The following is a 17,340-nucleotide window of genomic DNA, read 5'->3' as shown; positions in this document are numbered from 1 at the left end:
CTTGCCACCGTGGAGCTTGCAAACCACCTCAGTGACTTCGGCTTGGGTAATGGACGAGTCCACCTCTGAGTCATCAGCCTCAGTCTCCTCAGTGGAAGACATGACGGTGGGATTGAGGAGATCCTCAAAGTATTCCTTCCACCGCCCGACAATGTCCCCAGTCGAGGTCAACAGCTCCCCACCCGCACTGTAAACAGTGTTGGCAGAGTACTGCTTCCCCCTCCTGAGGCGCCGGACGGTTTGCCAGAATTTCTTCGAGGCCGACCGATAGTCCTTCTCCATGGCCTCCCCGAACTCCTCCCAGTTCCGAGTTTTTGCCTCCGCAACTGCCCGAGCTGCAGCACGCCTGGCCTGCCGATACCCGTCGGCTGCCTCAGGAGTCCCGGAGGTCAACATGGCCCGATAGGACTCCTTCTTCAGCTTGACGGCATCCCTTACTTCCGGTGTCCACCACCGGGTTCGGGGATTGCCGCCACGACAGGCACCGGAGACCTTGCGGCCACAGCTCCGAACAGCTGCGTCCACAATGGAGGTAGAGAACATGGTCCACTCAGACTCAATGTCCCCCGCCTCCCTCGGAAGCTGGGAAAAGCTCTCCCGGAGGTGGGAGTTAAAGACCTCCCCAACAGAGTGCTCGGCCAGACGTTCCCAGCAGACCCTCACCATACGTTTGGGCCTGCCAGGTCTGTCCAGCTTCCTCCTCCGCCAGCGGATCCAACTCACCACCAGGTGGTGATCAGTTGACAACTCAGCCCCTCTCTTCACCCGAGTGTCCAAGACATAGGGTCGGAGATCAGATGACACGACTACAAAGTCGATCATCGACCTCCGACCTAAGGTGTCCTGGTGCCACGTGCACTTATGGACACCCCTATGCTCGAACATGGTGTTCGTTATGGACAAACTGTGACTAGCACAGAAGTCCAATAACAAAACACCACTCGGGTTCAGATCGGGGAGGCCGTTCCTCCCAACCACGCCCCTCCAGGTGTCACTGTCATCGCCCACGTGAGCATTGAAGTCCCCCAGTAGCACAATGGAGTCCCCAGTCTGAGCACCCCTCAGTACCTCTCCCAGGGACTCCAAGAAGGCCGGATACTCTATACTGCTATTTGGCCCGTAGGCACAAACAACAGCAAGAGCCCTCTCCCCAATCCGAAGGCGCAGAGAGGCGACCCTCTCGTTCACTGGGGTAAACTCCAACACATGGCGGCTGAGCTGGGGAGCTATAAGGAAGCCCACACCAGCCCGCCGCCGCTCACCACGGGCGACTCCAGAGAAGTGGAAAGTCCAGCCCCTCTCGAGGAGCTGGGTTCCAGAGCCCAAGCTGTGCGTGGAGGTGAGCCCGACTATCTCTAGCCGGTACCTCTCAACCTCCCGCACAAGCTCAGGCTCCTTCCCCCCCAGCGAAGTGACATTCCATGTCCCAACAGCCAGCCGCTGTGTCCGGGGATCAGGTCGTCGAGGCCCCTGCCTTCGACTGCCACCCAATCCACACTGCACCAAACCCCTACTGCTACCTCTGTGGGTGGTGAACCCACAGGAGGTCGGGCCCACGTCGCCTCTTCGGGCTGAGCCCGGCCGGGCCCCATGGGCAAAGGCCCGACCACCAAGCGCTCGCATACGAGCCCCAACCCCAGGCCTGGCTCCAGGGTGGGGCCCCGGCTGCGTCCTACCGGGCGACGTCACGGTCCTGGATTTTTTCTCCATAGGGGTTTTTTGGTGAACTGCTCTTGGTCTGGCCTGTCACCTAGGACCTGTCTGCCTTGGGAAACCCTAACAGGGGCATAATGCCCCCGACAACATAGCTCCTAGGATCATTCAAGCACACAAACCCCTCCACCACAATAAGGTGGCAGTTCTAGGAGGGGACAGAAGAACTGGTAACACCCAATCCCTATGCTAAAGGGACTATCTCAAAAGTGTACAGTAAATTACTTATGTCATCAAGAGAGTCCTCAGACTATAAGAGATTGGCCTGGACGGAAGATTTCCAGACAGTTATTACAGAGACAGAATGGGAAAAGGCATGCTGCCAAGCACAAACTATGACTATTAATAGTAGGTTGAGGTTAATTCAATATAACTGGCTCATGAGAACATATTTAACTCCTGAAAAACTCCATAAGTTTAACCCTAATATTCTGGACACTTGTATTAAATGTATGACAGAGAAAGGTACCTTATTTCATTGTATCTGGACCTGTAAACATATTCAAGAATTTTGGAATGGCATAATTGAGATTATTTCCTGCATTATTCAGAAAGAAATCCCTGTATGTTCAGTAATCTGTATCCTTGGCCTTATCCCCAAGGCATTATCCCTTAGAACACATGAAAGCAAACTGGTCAACCTCTGCTTACTACAAGCAAAACGTCTTATTGCCAGACAGTGGAAAAGTGTCTGTTGTCCATCTGTAACTCTATGGGTTAATGAACTATCTTCATGTATAGTGATTGAAAGGCTTACATATGCCATTAAACACAAAAGCCATATTTTCCATAAAATTTGGGATTCATTCATTACATTTTTGGAATCAAGACCTAGTAACATAAACCCTTAATTGTCACAAGAACAAGTGAGACTGTACCCTCATGTATGTGGTTTTTAAAATATATATATATTATTATTATATTATTATTTTATTATTATTATTTCTTAATTTTATTGTAAACCATTATTTTTATTATTATTTTTTTTTCTATTAGCAGATGGCTCAGGGCGGCGTAGGGGTTAGCGCTGTCGCCTCACAGCAAGAAGGTCTGGGTTCGAGCCCCGTGGCCGGTGAGGGCCTTTCTTTGCGGAGTTTGTGTTAGGACTGGGACTGTTTTGGCCTCTAGAGGCCACTGTTATTTCCTTTTCTGGTCATGTTTGTTTTGGGCCTCTAGAGGTCACCACTGTGTTCTGTGTTTTGTTTTTGTCTTATTGCCTGTTTCCTGCCCCGTCCTGTCCTTAATTAGTTTGTGTATAAATACCCCTCTGTTTGTTCCCTTGTCACGGAGTCTTTTTCCTATGTTATGCTGTTAGTGCTAGTTCCCTCTGTCCCATGTACCTTGCCTGTGTCTTTGTATTCTTGGTTTTTGCTTCTTTCTTTTTGGACTTTGTGGATTTTGTTTTTGACCTTTTTGATCTTCTGAGAGTTTGAGTTTTTGCCTTTTTTCTTATTTGGATTTTGGACTTTGTACCCTTGGATATTTTTATTTTTGGTTTATCTTCTGAGCTTTGGATTATTATTTTTGTTTTTTCCCTTAGATTGTACATAGTGTAAATAAACTGTTTTTGATACCTTTCTACTTCCGCCTCACGCCTCTGCACTTGAGTCATTCCCCTGGTGGCCTAGTGGGGGTTTGCTGGATTATCACACCAGCGAACCAGGTTCGAATCCCAGCAAAACCCTAACAGAAAGACTCCGTCATGACCGACTCAGCAGAGGCTTCTTCATCTGTCTACCTGGCCAACCTTCAGGGAATGATGGCTGCGTTAACACGCCTCGGCTCCACCATGGACACTCATGGACGGACTCTCGCAAGCCAAAGTGAGACCCTTGCTCGCCTCGAGGTACTGCTTCAGCAGATTGGGAGAACCCTGGCACAGCTGACTTCTCTGCCCCCATCTCCTCCACCTGATTCTGCTCCTGCTCCACCATCCGCTCCTGCTCCAGTGCCTCCTGCCATGCTGCCTTCTTCACCTCGCGAACCCAGCCTTCCTGCACCACAGAGGTATGACGGCAAGCACAGTGAGTGTTGAGAGTTCCTTACCCAGTGTCAACTCACCTTTGAGCTTCAGCCTACCACCTACACTACGGATCGCTGCAAGATTGCCTTTGTGATAACCTTGTTAGCTGGTAAGGCGTGAGCCTGGGCTACTGCTATCTGGCAGAGACAGGGACCTGAGTACTCTGATTTCCAGCTGTTTACTGAGGAGATGCTGCGTGTCTTCGATCAAGCAGACATCAGTAAAGACGCAGCCAGAAAGCTCATGTCCATCCGGCAAGGGGGAAGCGTCGCAGACTACGCCATCTCGTTCCGGATGCTCGCAGCAGTAAGTGGATGGAATGAGACTGCCCTGGTGTCAGCCTTCCACCATGGTCTGTCTGACCCCATCAAAGACAGTCTGGCTTCTATCGGATGCCCAAGTGACCTCGAAACACTGATCTCACATTCTACTCGTCTGGACAACAGGATGAGAGAACGCCGCCAAGTCCTGAGCCTCCCCAGCCTCCCTGCCTCTACCTGGAGCCCGTCTACCTCCTCCAGTGACTGTCCAGAACCCATGCAAGTGGGCCGTACTCGCCTCTCCGCATCTGAGAGGGAGCGCAGAAGGAGGGACAAGTGCTGCATCTACTGTGGCAAGCCTGGTCACTTCCGAGCATCATGTCCCGAGCTCTTGGGAAAAGGACCGCCCCGTCCAGCCAAGGGAGGGTTGTGATGGGGCCTACCCTCTCTCCCGGACTCCCTGGCCAAGGAATCTACATCCCGGTCTCCATCTCCTGGGGTGAGTCCGTCCACTCTTGTCAAGCTTTGTTAGACTCGGGCGGCTGGAAACTTTATGGATATTCACTTCGCCCAAAGTATCAATGTCCCGACTGCACCTCTTGATGTCCCACTGTCTGTGTCTGCCTTCGATGGCCAAGCGTTAGGTGATGGAAGAGTCACCCAAGTTACTTCTCCAGTCTTCCTCCAGTCTCAAGGTCACAAGGAAGAAATATCCCTGCACCTGATTCCTTCACCTGAGTTCCCAGTGATTCTAGGCCTTCCTTGGCTTACCCGCCACAACCCTCGCATAGACTGGGTCACTAGCCAGGTTGTGGAATGGGGCCCTGCGTGCCATGCCTCTTGTCTGCTCTCTAGCTCTCCTGGGTCTCCTCCCGAGCCCCCTGATCTCACCGAGCTATCTCAAGTTCCCACAGAGTACTGGGATTTGAAGGAGGTATTCAGCAAGAGCAGGGCTGCCATTCTACCTCCGCACTGGGTCTACGACTGTGCCATTGACTTGCTCCCTGGGACTACCCCTCCTCGTGGCAGACTGTTTTCCCTCTCTCAGCCAGAACGCAAGGCCATGGAGGAATACCTCAAAGACGCCCTGGTCTCTGGGTTCATTCGACCCTCCACCTCACCTGCTGGTGCTGGCTTCTTTTTTGTTGGCAAGAAGGATGGGGGGCTCCGACCATGTATTGACTACAGGGGCCTGAACAAGATCACTGTGCGCAACCGATATCCCCTTCCGCTGATGTCCACAGCATTCGACCTGCTCCAAGGCGCCACCGTCTTCACCAAGTTGGACCTACGGAATGCATACCACCTCATCCGTATCCGACAGGGAGACGAGTGGAAGACTGCCTTCAACACCCCGTCTGGGCACTACGAATAACAGGTGATGCCCTTCGGACTCACCAACGCACCAGCTGTTTTTCAGGCCCTAATCAACGACATCTTGAGGGACATGATTAACCTGTACGTTTTTGTCTACTTCGACGACATCCTTATCTTTTCCAAGACCATGCAGGAGCACCGCCATCATGTCCGCCAGGTTCTCCAGAGGCTGCTACAGAACAATCTGTTCGCCAAGGCCCAGAAATGCGAATTTCATGTTCCCGAGGTCTCCTTTCTGGGTTTTATTGTACGGACAGGCCAAATCCAAATGGACCCAGCCAAGACCCTGGCCGTCCGGGACTGGCCCACTCCCAAGTCCATCAAAGAGGTTCAGCGGTTCTTAGGATTTGCTAACTTCTACAGCAAATTTATCAGGAACTTTAGTTCTGTAGCAGCACCCATGTCGGACCTCACCAAAGGGACAGGTGGATCTTATGTCTGGTCTCCTCAGGCGGAAAAGGTGTTCAAAGACTTCAAGGACCGCTTCTGCATGGCACCCATTCTGGTCCTCCCAGACACCTCCCAACCATTCATCGTGGAGGTGGACGCTTCAGACAGTGGTGTCGGCGCGGTGCTCTCTCAACGTTCGGAAGGAAAGCTGCACCCCTGCGCTTACTTCTCCCACCGCCTGAGTCCTGCGGAGTCCCGGTACAATGTGGGGGATCGAGAACTGCTAGCAGTCAAACTGGCCCTTGAGGAGTGGAGGCACTGGCTGGAGGGAGCGCAACATCCATTCCTGGTTTAGACAGACCACAAGAACCTGGAGTACCTCCAGCAAGCCAAGAGACTGAACCCACGACAGGCTAGGTGGGCCCTGTTTTTCAGTCGGTTTGACTTCACCCTATCGTACCGCCCCGGCTCCGAGAACACCAAACCTGACGCACTGTCCAGGCTGTTCTCTGACACTAACAGGGAGAGTGAAGTCGGGCCTATCATCCCTATATCCCGGATTGTGGCTCCTGTCTGCTGGGGTATTGAGGAGACCGTTCGACAAGCTCAATGCCGGGACCCTGATCCTGGGACGGGGCCACCGGGCCTCCTGTATGTCCCTTGTCAAGTCCGGGCCAAGGTTCTCCAGTGGGGTCACTCTTCCCCTCTCACCGCCCACCCGGGAGCTCAGAGGACCTTGGACTTCCTGAAAAGACGCTTCTGGTGGCCTAACATGGAGAAGGAAGTGAGGTCATTCATCCTGTCCTGTGAGGTCTGCACCAGAACCAAGAACCCGCGACAGCATCCCCAGGGTCTCCTGCATCCTCTGCCTATTCCCCGGCGTCCCTGGTCCCACGTGGCGGTCAACTTCATCACGGGTCTCCCTGAGTCTCAAGGTAACACTGTCATATTGGTCATAGTGGACAGATTCTCCAAGGCCTGCCACTTTATTCCACTGTGCAAACTCCCCTCTGCCCTTGACACTGCTAAATTGTTGTTCACTCATGTCTTCCGAGTTTTTGGTCTCCCTCAGGACATCGTCTCTGACCGGGGGCCCCAGTTCTCCTCCCGAGTATGGCACGGCTTCTGCAAGAGCATCGGGGCCACTGCCAGCCTCTCCTCTGGGTTCCACCCCCAGTCCAATGGCCAGACGGAGAGGATCAAACAGGACCTGGAAACCACCCTGCGAGGCCTGGCTATGGATAACCTGACATCATGGAGCACCTGGCTGCCATGGGCAGAGTACGCCCACAACACCCTGCAGTCATCGGCCATCAAGCTGTCGCCGTTCCAGTGCCAATTCGGGTTCCAGCCACCTCTGTTCCCGGACCAGGAGGAGGACGCTGGGGTGCCCTCGGTCAACCATTACGTGAGACGGTGTCGCAAGACCTGGAGCAAGGTCAGGAGGACACTCATCCAGACCTCCAGTACCAACCAGACTCAGGCCAACCGCCATAGGAGACCTGCCCACACTTTCCGCCCTGGGCAGCGGGTTTGGCTGTCCACCAAGGACTTTCTGCTGCGGGTGGAGAACCGCAAGCTTGCTCCTCGCTACATTGGCCCCTTCAAGGTTGTACGCAGAGTTAACCCTGTCTCCTACCGGCTCCAGTTACCACGTACGCTAAGGATCAACCCCACATTCCATGTTTCCCTGTTGCGGCCTGTACTGACGTCCACGTATGCCCCTGCCCCTAGGAACCTCCCGCCCCCCCGCATCTTCCAGGGTCAGACTGTGTTCACCGTGCGCTGCCTGCTGGACTCCCGCCGGGTTTGCGGGGGCCTCCAATATCTTGTGGACTGGGAGGGCTATGGCCCTGAGGAGCGCTGCTGGGTCCCAGCTTGGGACATACTCGATAAAGAACTTTGTCGGGACTTCCATTCAGCCCATCCTGATCGTCCTGGGGACGTCAGGAGACGCTCCTAGAGGGGGGGGGGTCCTGTTAGGACTGGGACTGTTTTGACCTCTAGAGGCCACTGTTATTTCCTTTTCTGGTCATGTTTGTTTTGGGCTTCTAGGTCACCACTGTGTTCTGTGTTTTGTTTTTGTCTTATTGCCTGTTTCCTGCCCCGCCCTGTCCTTAATTAGTTTGTGTATAAATACCCCTCTGTTTGTTCCCTTGTCACGGAGTCTTTTTCCTATGTTATGCTGTTAGTGCTAGTTCCCTCTGTCCCATGTACCTTGCCTGTGTCTTTGTATTCTTGGTTTTTGCTTCTTTCTTTTTGGACTTTGTGGATTTTGTTTTTGACCTTTTTGATCTTCTGAGCGTTTGAGTTTTTGCCTTTTTTCTTATTTGGATTTTGGACTTTGTACCTTTGGATATTTTTATTTTTGGTTTATCTTCTGAGCTTTGGATTATTATTTTTGTTTTTTCCCTTAGATTGTACATAGTGTAAATAAACTGTTTTTGATACCTTTCTACTTCCGCCTCACGCCTCTGCACTTGAGTCATTCCCCTGGTGGCCTAGTGGGGGTTTGCTGGATTATCACACCAGCGAGCCAGGTTCAAATCCCAGCAAAACCCTAACAGTTTGCATATTCTCCCCGTGTCCGCGTGGGTTTCCTCTGGGTGCTCCGGTTTCCCCCACAGTCCAAAGACATGCAGGTTAGGTTAACTGGTGACTCTAAATTGACCGTAGGTGTGAATGGTTGTCTGTGTCTATGTGTCAGCCCTGTGATGACCTGGCGACTTGTCCAGGGTGTACCCCGCCTTTCGCCCGTAGTCAGCTGGGATAGGTTCCAGCTTGCCTGCGACCCTGTAGAACAGGATAAAGCGGCTACAGATAATGAGATGAGCAGATGGCTCAAAGTTTGGGGGTGGGTTCTTGGGAGGTGGGCAAGAAGTATATATTTTTGATGTACTGTATTTGAATGCATACGTTGAAAAATTGTTGGTTGTTTAAATCAATAAAAATAAGGATACAAAAGAAATAAACCGGGCGGCATGGTGGTGTAGTGGTTAGCGCTGTCACCTCACAGCAAGAAGGTCCGGGTTCGAGCCCCGTGGCCGACGAGGGCCTTTCTGTGTGGAGTTTGCATGTTCTCCCCGTGTCCACATAGGTTTCCTCCGGGTGCTCTGGTTTTCCCCACAGTCCAAAGACATGCAGGTTAGGTTAAATGGTGACTCTAAATTGACCGTAGGTGTGAATGTGAGTGTGAATGGTTGTCTGTGTCTATGTGTCGGCCCTGTGATGACCTGGCGATTTGTCCAGGGTGTACCCTGCCTTTCACCCGTAGTCAGCTGGGATAGGCTCCAGCTTGCCTGCGACCCTGTAGAACAGGATAAAGCAGCTAGAGTTAATGAGATGAGATGAGAAGAAATAAACCTGAAAAAAATATTAGAGGTCTAACTCTGCCTCGCTCGGCATGATCATGATACGTAGATCTACACATAGAAATGCTCGTGGAGCCACAGCTGTGACTCGAGTCGGCCGTATACCTTGAAATTATGACCTCAGTTTATGCTATATCCAGGATATACCATGACTGACTTACACCATATCCTTTTTTTTTTAATTTTGATGTCATGAGATACATTGCACTCCACCTCTCGCCCAGTTAACTGGGATAGGCTCCAGCTTGCCTGTGACCCTGTAGAACAAGATAAGCGGCTACAGATAATGGATGGATGGATGGATGGAGATACATTGCTAAATCAATGGTGGAACTATTGTATATCACGTGATCTTTTTACATGAGGGATATAAAATGTTATGTAAATGTATGCTGGTATTTTATAACAAGATATTTTCATATTTTTCATGTTATTGCGACATACATAACGACTGATTATAACTTTTTTACATAAAATGTTTCATGTTATAACGTCATAAGTTTGTATATCATAATAAAGTGAAAATATCTTATCAGCTTGTGTGAGACTTTAGCAACAGTAATTTGTTGCATTACAGAATTGAATCCTTTTTGATAGAAAAAAGTGTTAATTTGTCTATTTTCAGTGTTATACGTACTTATGATTGGTTGGGAAAAGATGCAGTTATTAAACTTGAAGGATAAACATTTTTAGGAGGGGAAATTAATGGTGAAATTCACTTCCGGCACCAATGTGACGTAATCAGTTCTCTGTAGCAGGAACACCATCGGTTAGCTTACCGAGCTAAAAACAACAAAAAAAAAACATTCAAGACAAAGCGCTTTGTGTGTTACGTGACAAATGAAATACGTAAAATATTAAACATGCTGTTTGCTAAAAGTTGGTTTTCTGTTTGCAAATACACAGCATCTTTGCTAACCTTGTAGCAGTGCTTTGGCATATTTTTTTTCCCCCAACCTGTATTCCGACATTGCACGGATCATGCTCTGGTATTGGCTAGTAGCAGATGTAGGTGTACGTTATGATTGGCTGTTAGTTTATCCAGACACATGTTCAACCAATCAGAAAGATGTAATTTTAAGAGGCGGGATTTGACTGAAACAGGGTAGGAAAAAAACAAACTCGGGAGTGGTGTCGTGGAGGGTTTGTGTTCAATTGATTCGACCCAGTGTTTTCGTAACGACAGAGAGAAGATCCAAGCTTCACTGCATCACGTGGGATTTAACCCAAGGGTGTTTTTTGTTTAGGGGGGAAAAATAACTCCTTTGTCTGATGGTATTTGGGATGGACTGTTCGGATGTGGTAGAAAATGGGCGAGACGGATGTGTGTTCAGGTTGTTTGTGCTTGAAGGCCACAGTCATGGCGAGGAGAAGATGAAGTGAAGCAGTTCCGGTGTCTCAGCTGTGTCTTTTTTTAAATTAATTTATTTTTTTAAATTTTGCGATCTGATCATGTATGCAGTACTAACGCGTTAGAAAGTATGCTTTGTGTATTTGTGTGAAGCTCGTGTTGTTGTGGAGTGAATAAAGGCTCCATGATGGCTGTGTACACGGAGTTCCTGCCTCCTCCGGAGTGCCCGGTGTTTGAGCCGAGCTGGGAGGATTTCTCTGATCCACTCGGCTTCATCAACAAGATCAGACCTATCGCAGAGAAAAGCGGCATCTGCAAGATCAGGCCACCTCAGGTAAAGCACATCTTCAGCTTTGCACTTGTTTGGGTTCTTACAGAGTGAAGGAGCCTTCTCTGGGACACAACAATCAGTCCTTTTAATGTGTAGGAGACTGGGGAGGTGAGGACATCATGTCCTGTCCCCCCCAGCCTTTTTCATTTACAAATTATATTTTGAGATGTCTTATCAAACCTCTGGATGACAAACATAAACACTACTGTCGCCTCACAGCAAGAAGGTCCTGGGTTCGAGTCCAGTGGCCTACGAGGGCCTTTCTGTATAGAGTTTGCATGTTCTCCTGGTGCTCCGGTTTCCCCAACAGTCCAAAGACATGCAGGTTAGGCTAATTGGTGACTCAAAATTGACCGTGAGTGTGAATGGTTGTTTGCCCTGTTGACTTGTCCAGGGTGTACCCCGCCTCTCACCCGTAGTCAGCTGGGATAGGCTCCAGCTTGCCTGCGACCCTGTAGAACAGGATAAGCGGCTACAGATAATGGATGGATGGATATACTTGTGCCAGTGGCATCTGAGCATAAGGGTTGCAACTCTGTGGTCCAACGCTGATGGATGGCCTGTGTAGCCAGTTAACTGGCATGGCGGTGTAGTGGTTAGCACTGTTGCCTCACAGCAAGAAGGTCCTGGGTTCGAGTCCAGCAGCCAGCGAGGACCTTTCTGTGTGGAGTTTGCATGTTCTCCGCGTGGGTTTCCCCCACAGTCCAAAGACATGCAGGTTAGGTTAACTGGTGACTCTAAATTGACCGTAGGTGTGAATGTGAGTGTGAATGGTTGTCTGTGTCTATTGCCGCTTTTCCACTACCAACGCGGCTGAGTTGGGCTGAGCCGTGCCGTGCTGAGTTGGGCTGAGTCGAGCTGAGTGGGGCTATTGGAGTTGGATTTCGACTACAACCGCGCTGAACCGTGCTGGCTGGAAGTGGGTGGACACATTGGGTGGAGTTAGCGAAAGTGGGTGGACGTCAGGTGATGTCGTTAGGCGGCACAAACAGTGACATCAGTGACCTTTTAAGTGGTTGTCTCACAACCTGGAGAGTAAACAATAAACATGGAGGACATGGAGTTGTTAGTGTTGCTGGTCTTGGTGCTGTGGCTTGTTGTCGCCGACAACGCCAACAGATACTGGCAAGAGCGTATAGATGAGGCGAGGCGCATAAGGCTTCATAATTCTCGTAATTCTCCTTCTTCCGGGTTTACGGTGTTTACAGATCCCAGCGTGCTCGCGGGGCGTGTGAGGACACTCCTCCTCACCAATCAGTGCCCAGGGGAGTGTCTCCTCACGCCCCCAGCCTCACTCAGCTCGGTTTGGCTCGCTTCAGCCCCACTCCAAAACCGTGCGAGTTTTGGGGGCTGAGCAGGGCTGAAGCGAGCTGAGTCGTGCTGTTCTTAGATAGTCGAAACGCGAGCCGTGTCGGGCTGAAGTGAGCTGAAAAAGGGTAGTGGAAAAGGGCCGTATGTGTCAGCCCTGTGATGACCTGGCGATTTGTCCAGGGTGTACCCTGCCTTTCGCCCATAGTCAGCTGGGATAGGCTCCAGCTTGCCTGCAACCCTGTAGAACAGGATAAGCAGCTACAGATAATGGATGGATGGATATACTGGTGCCAGTGGCATCTGAGCATAAGGGTTGCAACTCTATGGTCCAACGCTGATAGATGGCCTGTGTAGCCAGTTAACTGGCATGGCGGTGTAGTGGTTAGCACTGTCGCCTCACAGCAAGAAGGTCCTGGGTTCGAGTCCAGCAGCCAGTGAGGGCCTTTCTGTGTGGAGTTTGCATGGTGTCTGCGTGGGTTTCCTCCGGGTGCTCCGGTTTCCCCAACAGTCCAAAGACATGCAGGTTAGGTTAACTGGTGACTCTAAATTGAGCGTAGGTGTGAATGTGAGTGTGAATGGTTGTCTGTGTCTATGTGTCAGCCCTGTGATGACCTGGCGACTTGTCCAGGGTGTACCCCGCCTTTCGCCCGTAGTCAGCTGGGATAGGCTCCAGCTTGCCTGCGACCCTGTAGGACAGGATAAGCGGCTACAGATAATGGATGGGTGGCTGGCTGGATGTCTTATCAAACATAAGACATCATTAAAGATTTGGATGACATAAAGATGATAAATATTTCTACAAATCTTTTGTGATTCTGCCTAAAGGCAAAACACTACTAGTGAATAGGGTCATTATATAAACTAACCAACTTACTGATTGGGTCGGCCTCAGCCGGGCCCATTATCATCCTCCATATTTGAGCTTTACTATACTGGTGCCAGTGGCACCTGATCATAGGGGTCGCATCTCTATGTTCCAACACTAATGGATGGCCTGTGTAGCCAGTTAACTGGCATGGTGGTGTATTGGTTAGCACTGTTGCCTCACAGCAAGAAGGTTCTGGGTTCGAGTCCAGCAGCCAGCGAGGGCCTTTCTGTGTAGAGTTTGCATGTTCTCCACATGTCAGCTTGGGTTTCCTCCGGGTGCTCTGGTTTCCCCCACAGTTCAAAGACATGCAATTAACGTTAACGTTGGGCTAAAGTTCCCTTGAGCAAGGTACTTAACCCTGACTGCTCTCCGGGCGCTGTGGTATGGCTGCCCACTGCTCTGGGTGTGTGCGTGCGCGTGTTCACTGCTTCAGATGGGTTAAATGCAGAGGATGAATCTCACTGTGCTTGAAGTGTGCATGTGACCGGTTTCTTCTTCTTCACCTAATCTGTATGTCTTTGGACTGTGGGAGGAAACCGGAGGAAACCCACTCAGGAACAAGAATGTGCAAACTTTGTACAGAAAGGCCCCTGTCAGCCACGAGGCTCGAACCCAGGACCTTCTTGCTGTGAGGCAACAGTGCTAACCATTACACAACCATAAAAAAAGTTATTCTTTTAGTTGATTCTTATATGCATTTGTGTCATATTGGAAATGTTTTCAAAAATTTACATTTCCTCTAATTTAAATACATTATGAATTTTGTATACTTTGTCAAAAAAAAAAATCTAGTCTTTCGACAACATTTAGTTTTAAAATATTTATTTTACTCCGAAGACACACTCAAGAGAAAGACTTGGAGCAGTTTAGAGTAAACGTTAGAGAAGCAGCTTTGGAACCAAAAGGTTGCTGGTTTGATTCCCTGAACCACCAAGAAAATGTGTCAGTGGGGGGAGTGAATGAACAGCACTTTCCTCTCCCTCTACAATCCCAGATGGGTTAAATGCAGAGAGAGAATTTCACTGTGCTGTGTGATGAATAAAGGCTTAAAATTATAAAGAAGTCGTCTTTATTTTTCTCACATGTACATTCAAGCACAGTGAAATACCTCTGTATTTAACCTATCTGAAGCAGTGAACACACACACATATATATATATATATATATATATATATATATATATATATATATATATATATATATATATATATATATATATAAATAAAAATATAGAGCAGTGAGCAGCTATATTACAGTGTCCCGGGAGTAGTTGGAGGTTGGGTGCCTTGTTCAGGGGCACTTCAGCAATGATACAGAGGGAGGGGAAAATGCTGTTTATTCACTTAACTCCACTCACGTTTTTTTCTGCCAGTCCTGGGGATGACCCTAACCCATAACTACGCCATCACTTGTTTACCGTGATGCATTATGGGCGATACCAGGGCTCAGCTCCGCCGTATTGTTTACTTTTGCCTTAGTTAAACAATGCATTGTTGTGTCTAACCGGTTTTAACCATGCCTAAAGTGAATTGCTGTGTGCCTTACTGTGTCTCCACAACAAAGAGAACACCACCTCATTTGAGCTTTTATCAGCTGCCAGTCAAGAAGAAGAGAAGAAAGAAATGGATAAGTTTAATCTGCAATGAAAACCTTCGAAATGGACAAGTGTTTGTAGCTTACATTTCTCTGGTGGGAAAAAGAGACACTTAAACTGTGACCCAGCAATATTTCCATGATCTGCAGAATGGCCTTCGGTTATAGAGGATTATAACAATCGACACTGTTCATCGTCTGAAACTAGCGATATTCCAAAGCCTGTAAAACACAGACGCGTTGTTTAGCTTTTGCCTCTCAACGTAGCGAAGCACTCGGCAGCCGAATGAGCCTGTCGTATCGATGAAACTCCCAAACCACTAAGGGGTCTCGTTCGGGTATGTATAATGTTCAGTGAACCTCACTAGTGGCATTTATTGAAGAAAATGCACTTATACTGAACATGACATGGCAGATCAGCAGGTTTCCAAAGGTTTTTTTTTTCTTTTTGTAATGTTTCCTGATATCAAGTTTTATTTTTGAATTTGAAGGAGTCGGAGCAGTTTTGCCTTGAGGAATGGGAAAAAATCCCAGTGGCTAGATGTGCTAAGCGAATAAAAACACACCCCAAGAGACTTGCAGCTGTAAGTGCAGCAAAAGGTGGCTCTACAAAGTGTTGACTTGAGGGGGTGAATACCTATGCACACTCCAGCTTTCTATTTTTCGTCTTGGTTATTGTTTGTGCTACAATAAAACAACAATTCACACCTTTTAAAGTGGTAGGCATGCTGTGTAAATCATATGGTGCTAACCATCCAAAAATCCATTTTAATTCCAGCTGGTAATGCGACAAAACAGGACAAACACCAAGGGGGATGAATACTTTTGCAAGACACTATATCAGGAAACAAGCTTTTCATGGTGATATCACATGAGGTGGTTGTGCAGACTGTTCAGGCCAAAAAAAAAAAAAAGTGTGTTTCCGGTAACATAAAATACTAAAATAAGGTCGGTAGGTAGGAAAAAGTTTTTTTTTTTTCTTAATTTTTTTTTTTTATTTTGTTCGAAAAAATTAACACAAGTAAACATCTTACAAAATAGTATTTTGGCACAGAATCCTTTATACCACACATCATAATAAAATAAGTGTTTTAAATCTTTAAACGAATAAAAAAAAAATCGCGAGAGTTTGAGTTATGATCTACGGAAGTGTATTGCTGCCACACTCAAAAAAATTGGCTTAGAATCATGAAAAGATATTGTTAACAAAGTTATCACGTTTTTACAGTATATTTATCATGTAATAACATAACATCATGTAATTTCATGATACGAAATTATCACATTATTTCATGATATTTTCATGTAATAACGTGAAAACACCTTATCAAGAAATAACGTGAAAATAACGTCCTAGGCTAGGCTACTTCCATTAAAAGCAGACGGCCTCGCCTAGCCTACTGTAGAACTTGGGTCGAGCAAAAACACTGAGCAAAAACATGGCTGAATCCTGAATGACTCCTATTTGTATAAATGGGGGACTACATAGGTGGCAAAACGTAGTGTTTTTCCCTGCCATGGAAGTGCACTTGTATACTGAAGAGGAAGCAATTTGCATTACAGCCGTGAGTGAGGATTCAAAATGGCGGCTCGGCTCAGTTTTCCCTTCCTCCTTCAGTATACAAGTGCGCTTCCGTGTTTATGCAGGAGGGCTGATAGAAGTGGCGAAACATTTTACTTTTTATCGTTTCTTTCACAACTTAAATGCGTTGAAACAAAAAATTATGACAAACTAACGCCGCTTACACTAAAATATCGAGGGAAATTTGTAATAAAAACTTTACGGTCGGCAGTTTCAACGCGGAAATTCTCGATCGGTCAGGTTACCGGAAACACACTTTTTTTTTTTTTTTTTTTTGGCCTCACGGTTTAAAGTGCATATTCTGGACCAATTTCGGGAGGGGGTTATATGAAAGTATGTCCCTTTACACACTCATCCAGAAGGGTAATTTTGCACAAGGCCGTCTGTCTACAGCAGAAAGAAAACAAAACGTGTCTGGAAAAATCCCGAGGGAGTCTGGAGCCAGATTCGTGACGTCACCTGCAGAAGCACCAGCAGGCTACGCGAGCTTTGCACGGTTTCAGTGCACAGCCTGTGTAGACCAAGCGCTCCCATTTCTCTCTCACTGTCCGGTCTTTTGGAAAACGATGAGTACTAATCCCATCAAGATTGGTGTTGCTACACCCTCCTACGATATATCTGTTAACAATTTTAATCATTACGCGATAACGTTGAAGAAATTTGCAGAAAACCACCAGTTCGTTTTCTCATAAACAAACCAGCACTGACGTAGGATTCAGAAGGAGGCGTCCCGCACGCGACGTCACGAAAATCAATGTTTGCCGGGAAATCCAAATGGCAAGTTTTTTCAGAGGCGGACCAATTCGCCTCAAATGGCTTGATTTCAACTGAATTTTTCTGGTATTGCGCAAGGTAAAAAAAAAATTGCAGAGAATGCAGAATGTGACAGATATTTGACCAAAGTTTAATATAAAATCGGAGAATTACATTGATCTTGCTCCTGAATTTACCCGTGATATGCACTTTAAAGTTTCAGATAATGTAGTTGCAGCAAATGGATAAAAACAGTGAAATATTAATAAATATTGTGTTGAGTTTTGATACTTTTATTAATGCAGTTTAGAAGGTGTTAAAGATGCATGAAAAATGAATCTGAAAGTGACAAATGGGTATCGTCTGTGTTAAATCATGGAGGTTGACTGTACATGCAACATGATTTCTGATTCTTAG

At 47.9% G+C, this 17,340-nt stretch overlaps 1 protein-coding gene across 6 annotated transcripts in view; it reads left to right on the top strand.

The window, feature by feature from the left end:
- Positions 1-10,238: 10,238 nt before the first annotated feature.
- The window catches only part of kdm5a (lysine demethylase 5A), an 80,209-nt gene continuing 73,107 nt past the window's right edge, over positions 10,239-17,340 (top strand). For all 6 annotated transcript variants that reach the window (XM_060903091.1, XM_060903090.1, XM_060903089.1 and 3 more), the window contains exon 1: positions 10,239-10,819. In XM_060903091.1, coding sequence (XP_060759074.1) covers positions 10,670-10,819 — 150 coding nt within the window. In that variant the 5' untranslated portion in view covers positions 10,239-10,669. The remainder of the gene's footprint in view (positions 10,820-17,340) is intronic.

This window comes from Neoarius graeffei, chromosome 21 (assembly GCF_027579695.1).
Source record: "Neoarius graeffei isolate fNeoGra1 chromosome 21, fNeoGra1.pri, whole genome shotgun sequence".
Classification (NCBI taxonomy): Eukaryota; Metazoa; Chordata; class Actinopteri; order Siluriformes; family Ariidae; genus Neoarius; species Neoarius graeffei.
Note: the sequence above shows the minus strand (reverse complement) of the source record. Positions and strands in the feature narration are given on the sequence as shown.